Source organism: Cebidichthys violaceus, unplaced genomic scaffold (genome assembly GCF_023349555.1).
Source record: "Cebidichthys violaceus isolate CVI_PGR_0920_01 unplaced genomic scaffold, fCebVio1.0.p SCAF_22, whole genome shotgun sequence".
Lineage (NCBI taxonomy): Eukaryota > Metazoa > Chordata > Actinopteri > Perciformes > Stichaeidae > Cebidichthys > Cebidichthys violaceus.
This window is the reverse complement of record NW_027176395.1, coordinates 8,675,516-8,682,242: the sequence shown is the minus strand read 5'-3', so window position 1 is coordinate 8,682,242 and position 6,727 is coordinate 8,675,516. Positions and strand designations below refer to the sequence as shown.

General features: G+C 43.1%; 1 protein-coding gene across 1 annotated transcript; it reads right to left on the bottom strand.

Annotated features, from left to right (window-relative positions):
• Positions 1–326: 326 nt before the first annotated feature.
• Positions 327–6,263, bottom strand: LOC137877849 (G-protein coupled receptor 135). Its single transcript, XM_068718006.1, has 3 exons — positions 5,797–6,263; positions 4,563–4,808; positions 327–3,445 (listed from the first exon to the last, which is right to left on the bottom strand). The coding sequence occupies exons 2-3, from the start codon at positions 4,676–4,678 to the stop codon at positions 2,095–2,097; spliced, it is 1,467 nt and encodes a 488-aa protein (XP_068574107.1). The 5' UTR covers positions 4,679–4,808; positions 5,797–6,263; the 3' UTR covers positions 327–2,094.
• Positions 6,264–6,727: the final 464 nt, after the last annotated feature.

Genomic DNA, 6,727 nt, shown 5'->3' with positions numbered 1-6,727 from the left:
TCCTTCTCAACAATCCAAAATCAAATGGAAAAATCCCATTGGCTTTTGGACGAGGGGACCAGTGCTATGCTAACTTCCGGGACCAATAGAAGTGCCTCTAAACTGCTGTAGTTGACACACAGTGAGTTTGACCAATCAGAGCAGACTGGGCTTAAAGAGACAGGCGCTACAATGGAGCGTTTCAGACAGAGGGTGATTACAGGTATGTTCAGTGTTTTGTTCACCTGAAAGTGAGCATGACATGTCCCGTTGTTGATGTTGTATCAACCTTAAACATGATCTCATGTCACAAGTTTCCTGCCTGCCAACAAGTATAAATCCAACTCTGCATCTGAAAAGAACTTTATTCAGCTCCCTCCACCTTTCAAATGCTGTGCTGACGTTCACTCACGTTAGAGGCGCTCAGTATGTAACCTGGTTAAAACCTACTGAAACGCAGCACAATCGACGATGCTGCTTTGCTGCAGACAGGTGGTCGCTGAGCCATAAAAGCGTCATTGTCACAGCTTTTATAGACCTGCTGAACTGAACTAGACAGTTTGAACAGTCCAAAGACACATCGGACTCATAAGGTTCCATCTTTCACTGTATTTGGGAGATGCAACCCAAAACCTGTTGAGACCCAATCAAGCCGACACTTTTACACGTATTAATAATCATAATAAACTATATAGTAATGTCATGCCTAATAAGTAAAAAAATTATAATTCCACAACAGGCTAACAGACATGATGAAAATGCAACAAGCTCACATACCTAAACAATAAAATAGGTAGCCTGTTAGTGACTTTCAAAATGACCCATATGACTGTTTATAGGCACAGTTTCAGATAACAACGTAAGGTAACAAAATAACTTCACAACATAACGTGACAACAAAAACACAACAAAGTAACTGCCACAAACAATCGCCGTTAACAGACTTTTTTACAAAACATTCCGTAACAAGCGTAACATTATGTAAAGTCAACAACTTTGTTACTTACTAACTTAGTTACGTAAAATAAATGGACGTGTTGACTTTTGGTTTTACAGGGAACACGGACAACAGTGTTTGTTTGACCCATCCACACTTAGAGGACTTTCTTGCATGTTAAAGTCGTAATTTGCCCACATTACATGCATTCCGCGTACAATAATGGTCGCTCAACATACTATGTTATTTGTTGTACTACGTCACCTGCTCTAACTGAATGCAAGAATCGTCGTCAATCTATGTATCCCAGAGTTTTTGGAAACTTATAATGGCAACGTTTTTTTCCTGGCAACTGGGTTGCAAAATCATTCTTTATTGATCCATACAAATCAACTTGGGGAACCTTGCACCGCTGACTGATAGTGAACCGTCTTGACACTGATGAACTTTGAGTGAACTCAGAGGCCGCAGTCCAGAACAGAGGAAACTGCCATATCTTAATAGCTGTACTGCACCATCCACTTTATTATAACCAATAAGAGGCGAGGTTTGCAGAGGATTTTGAGACAGCAGTCCATGTCACAAATACGTCTCTTGAATAAATTGTGTTGACTCTACAAGCTTGTTGGCTGAAACGATGGTTGGGTAATCCATTGTAACTGGGAGGCGTTTTTCTGGAGATGTCTGAAAATGACATATACATGTATGTTTTAAGCATGAAAGGTTTAGGATTAAGGAAAAGCTTGATCTTTTTTCCATATCCACATGCTGCTTTAACAAATAAAACAACATTAAAAACCTTTGTAACACAAACGTTTCATGGTTTTCTACAGAAATATATTCCATCCCCTTCCATGCTAAACCACTGAGAGGATGCCAGAGGTCCTACAGGTGGTCGCATGATGATGGTGTCCTCCAAAATCAGGAAGGAATTTCATGTACCCATCAATTGTAACAGCTAACCTTTGTCTTCCCACATGGTGTAAACTTTTTTTGTAATTTAACAGTATGCTTTTGGTTCCTGGAACAAAATCTAAATAAACATTTTGGAAAAGACACAAATACTATAAGGTTTCCAAAAAATGTTACAAACTGGTGATAGCAGTCTCTAGATCCACAACAACAAATACAGATAAGACGAAAACACTCATAAGATGGTTAAGCATTCTCCCAGAATGTCACAGGCTGGTGTCAGCTGTCTTCATCTTTGGTGCACTGATGGAGTTGGCTAGTGTCGCAGTGTCGGGCTGGGCGTCTCGGCAGAAGAACACAGCAGGGTTTTTACAGGCCCACATTGCCACCTCCCCTCCCCCTCCTCCTTTGCCGGGACTTGAACTGGACAGCCGGCTGTTATTATTCACGCCGGCACGACTCACGTAGCGGTCCCTTATCCTCTCCGCTTGGTTGAGCCGAATCTCCCGGTTCTGGGTTTGGCTGGAGAGGTACGCGGCAATGTTTCTGGTCCGATAGCCCTCCTCTCTGCTCCGCCCCAGTAACATGGAGATATTGGGGTTCCTCAGGGCGTAGATCAGAGGGTTGATGGCTCCGTTGGACCAGGCTAGCCAGATGGCCACTGTGTCCATCGTAGGGTTGAACGTGTAGTCCCCCATTGCCGTGACCAGCCCCATCAGACAGTATGGACCCCAGCAAAAAATTATGAAGACGATCATGATCAGAACCGTGGTGGCGGTTCGCATTTCACTGTAGAATCGCAGCAAGTACGCGTATGTGGTCACTGGCCTGACTCGGATTTCAGAGAGACGAACCGTCTTGCAGATGTTGTAGTGACAAAAGCACATGAGGGAGAAGGGCAGTAAAAAACACACAACAATAAGGCAGACACTGTAAGCTGTCCCCATGCGGGAGGTCCCAGAGTGGAACACGTACATACAGTGGTAGAAACCTCGCTTATGGATCTCTGTAGGTGTTCGGACCAACAGATACCAAGGCAGAGAGAAGATGACTGCAGTTACCCACACAGCTATCAACAACTGAGTCGCTTTCTGGCGCGCTATTTTGGCCTGTGGCTGCCTGACTATGGCGTAGTACCTGTCAAAAGAGATCAAAGTCATAGTCAGGGTGGAGATGATCCCAAAGCAGGTGTTGAAAAAGCCGTTGGCCACGCAGAAACGGTCCCCGAATATCCAGGCGCCATCCTTGCTGAAGAGCATGACAAAGGAGAATGGCAGACACAGGATGGCGGTGAGGAAGTCGGACAGCGACAGCGACATGATGAAGGCGTTGGTCACCGTCCGGAGCTGTCGGTGCTTGATGATGACAACGACAACTGCGGAGTTGCCAAGGCTGGAGAGGAGGAAGATGGAGAGGAGCACCAGGGCCTGGGTGGCCACCGCGATGCCCTGCAGGACGGAGTTACTCTCGGCGGCGCTCAGCACCGACGGGGTGGACGCCTGGTGGAATAGACTGAGCTTGCTGCCTCTTTGGTCTCCGAAAGTCAACAGGTTTCCTGTGTTCCCCACTGTGACCTCTGTGGTGACGGTCACTAGGCTGGTCACTATGGAAACAACCCTAAAGAAACAACAATGAAAAAGAGGTAGAAATCATTGTACATAATCTGGACACAATATGTTCTCACAGCGCCTCATGCATATCCCAAAATTTTTATAATTTTTTGATACTAGTAGGATAGAGTACTTGACTTTTGGTACCAACACCAAAACAATGGTACTTTTGCTACTTTCCTTTGTGAAATGTACGTGGTTTTCAGCAAAAACAAAGGAAGTTTTCAAATTGTGAATGTTGTCAAAGAGCACAGTACAGCAACTTGGTTAAAACAATCATTTCACCACGCTTGAAAAACTTTTGCTCAATTTGATTGGCTGGGCTAAGTGGGACATTTACGAGTAGTGCAACTCCACTCCTGGAGCTGAAAAGTTGAGAATATTTTAGCTTTTATGCGGGTCTAAAAAGTCTAGAATAACGTGACGAGAGGCACAAAGAGAGGAGCGGCTCAACTGCTTTCAAAATCGTTCTCATTCAACAGCTAAACAGTACAGTGAATTATGTTTCTGAAGACATTTGAGGTGAGAGTTGTTTTCCTTTGGCCGCCGAGGAATCTTACAAATGCCATTAGGAGCACTAAGAGGAGGCAGAAAACCTAGATTTTTTCACAGATTATCTGTCTCAGGATATAGTAACAGTTTGAGCAAATATGACGGTGATAACGGTTATATTTTATTAAAGTTACCAACTGTGGTTTTAAGTCGTAACCAGCTCCTTATTACAGGACCAAAGCATTTCAAACCCTGAATTGTTAGTTAGTAAAAAAATTAAAAGTTAATTTATATTGTTTGTGTTAAAGGGGGCGTTAAACTATGATAGCCATTGGTCTTAACATAAAATAAGACAAAAGGTCTGAATTTGCTTACTGCAAACCAATTAGTGGAGGTACACCTTGTCTGAAATGTAATGTGCAGGAATAGAAAAAGTGTGGCTGGGAAACGGCAGGCTCCTTCAAAATAAAATATTGAGAACCAGGACGGTGCAGCAATTCCTTCTAAAAAGGTTGAGTGGAATTCGTTGATAGCTTGCCTAAATCAAGAAATTCTACCACTCACACACAAATGTGCACAGTGCAATGGTAATTTCAAAGCAGAGAGGAAAGTGGTTGGACAGAGTGAGCTACCTTGGCACAGCAGGTGAGGGAGTGCCCAGCTGGTTGGTGAAGCTCGGACCGGAGGGGTCAGCAGTGTAGTTGCTGGCGCCGCTGCCCTGCAGGGCCGTGCTAACGGGCGAATCCATTGACGAAGCGCGAACACAGCACAACGAGAGTCATCCATTCAGATCACAGTCAGTCCGATGGTTTCATGGACTCAAACATAGCTCCCGACAACTCCTCCTCATCCATTAGTAGTTTTTCTATTTTCATTATCTCCAAATTCATCAACGAGAGAAGGGAAAAGACAAGGGGACATCAAATCTGTGTTCATGGGCTAACACTGATGTATCAAGCTTGTTGGAATTATCTCTCATAGCGAAATATCTAGGATTTTTAAAAGTAAATAATGGCAGTAAAGAAAATGTGTAGATTAAAATATAGTGTAACACCTGAGCCCTTTTTTATATACACATATGATGGATACCAATATTTTACACCACTGTTGAAAACACACAGTTGCTCCGTGAGTAATTACATGTAAAGTCAATTATGCCTCATTGTTGTAGCAGCTACTGGCTCTGCATTTTGAAGGCCACAAAGCTCCCCAGGGCCCTTCTACTATAGAAGGATTAAGAGGATATGGACTGATCCACAGGAGCCCATCATAAAAAGGATACAGGGGAGATTAATATCTAGAATGTATAACTCTGATATGATTTCAGTGTTTGTTTGTCAAAGTTTTAAGATGTTTTTTTTTGTTGCTTTATTTGTAATTTACATTTGTAGGTTCTACATGTAAGTACCATTTACATATACACTTGCCAATTTAGACATATTGGGCCAAAATATGTGCTTCACTTCATATTTTGATTGTTAGCTGACATTGATTTAAAAATGTTGCCATATTATGATATATTAAACAGCATTTACCACAGCATACTACTTGATACAAGTATTACTAATATTGTCACAGTGGGGGTATTTATCATACTACAGTCTGACAATATACTAAAACCCTTTTACAAGGTAATTAGCTTTTGCAGCTGTTCAAAGGTTTGGCATAATGTTGCCGAAACAAAGGCCCCAAAAAACTCATTAGAGCAGTTCAATAACTCACCCGGAAGTTAGCTATTTGTTTACATTCCGTAAAAAAAAAAAAGACCAATGTCGTATTGACATTTTGTTAGAGCACATTTGCTAACATTTGCATAAATGCCCGTTATTCGGCAATGACGTATTCCCTCTCGTCCCGTGTCGTTACCTCAGACTGATTTAGTTACATTGTGTCCACAGTGACCTCCACACAGACGAGCTCTTCCATCAGTCACGTGGTCCGGACGAGCGTTTGTGTTCGATAGAGCGCGAGTGTTTCCTCTGGATGCGTTCTAGAGAGTCACAGCAGGCTGCGTACACAAACAAAAAACTAAAAACACGGTGTATATATTCACAACTCCGTGTCGTTAATGGCAGCTCTTCAGAATGTGGCCTTTTGAAAACCGCTTCGTAGAGAAGAAAGTCAGTCCATTTCTTTTTCTTTGTATTCCTCAGCTGCTTCAACAACGCTGGAAGAGAAAAGAAAACATGGTCGGAGAGAGAGCAGCTCCCACCCTGTTGATTTATGTACGAGGAAAAAATAATACGATACTTCTTTATATCTCTATCATAACAGCTATGGAACCAGACGAGACCAGCGTCAGAGATCCCAGGTGTGAACGCGATTCCGCACGAGCTCACCAACTCTCTCTCTCTCTCTCTCTCTCTCTCTCTCTCTCTCTCTCTCTCTCTCTCTCTCTCTCTCTGTCTCTATCTCTCTCTCTCTCTCTCTCTCTCTCTCTCCCTACAATCCCTTGCTCTCGCTCCCTCTCTGAAACCACGCCCCCCCATATGAACGCGCTCATTGCTTCATGTGACGTTTGATGCAGTTGTCATGGTAACTGGTGATAGATTTTTTGCATCCCTGTCCCTTGTTAAATGCAAGGTGTTTGCAAAATATGCTGCTGAAAGCTGTTACATCAACCCTACAACACACTGGATGTATAGACCATGTTTAGTGATTCTAATAGGCGACACAGGGAAGTCTCATCATAGCGGGTTTGTTGGTCTACAGAATCTGCAGTCTGAGATGTCTGATGCTACTAGACTGCCTAGACGAGATAACAAAAGCTGCAGAATTGTACGGTGGTCAGCAGCAG

Bases quoted from the DNA above. Each gene is read 5' to 3' on its own strand.
- LOC137877849 (XM_068718006.1), bottom strand. From the start codon at position 4,678: ATGGATTCGCCCGTTAGCACGGCCCTGCAGGGCAGCGGCGCCAGCAAC. The intron at 3,446-4,562 runs GTAGCTCACTCT...TTGTTTCTTTAG, and splicing joins CCCTCACCTGCTGTGCCAAG to GGTTGTTTCCATAGTGACCA.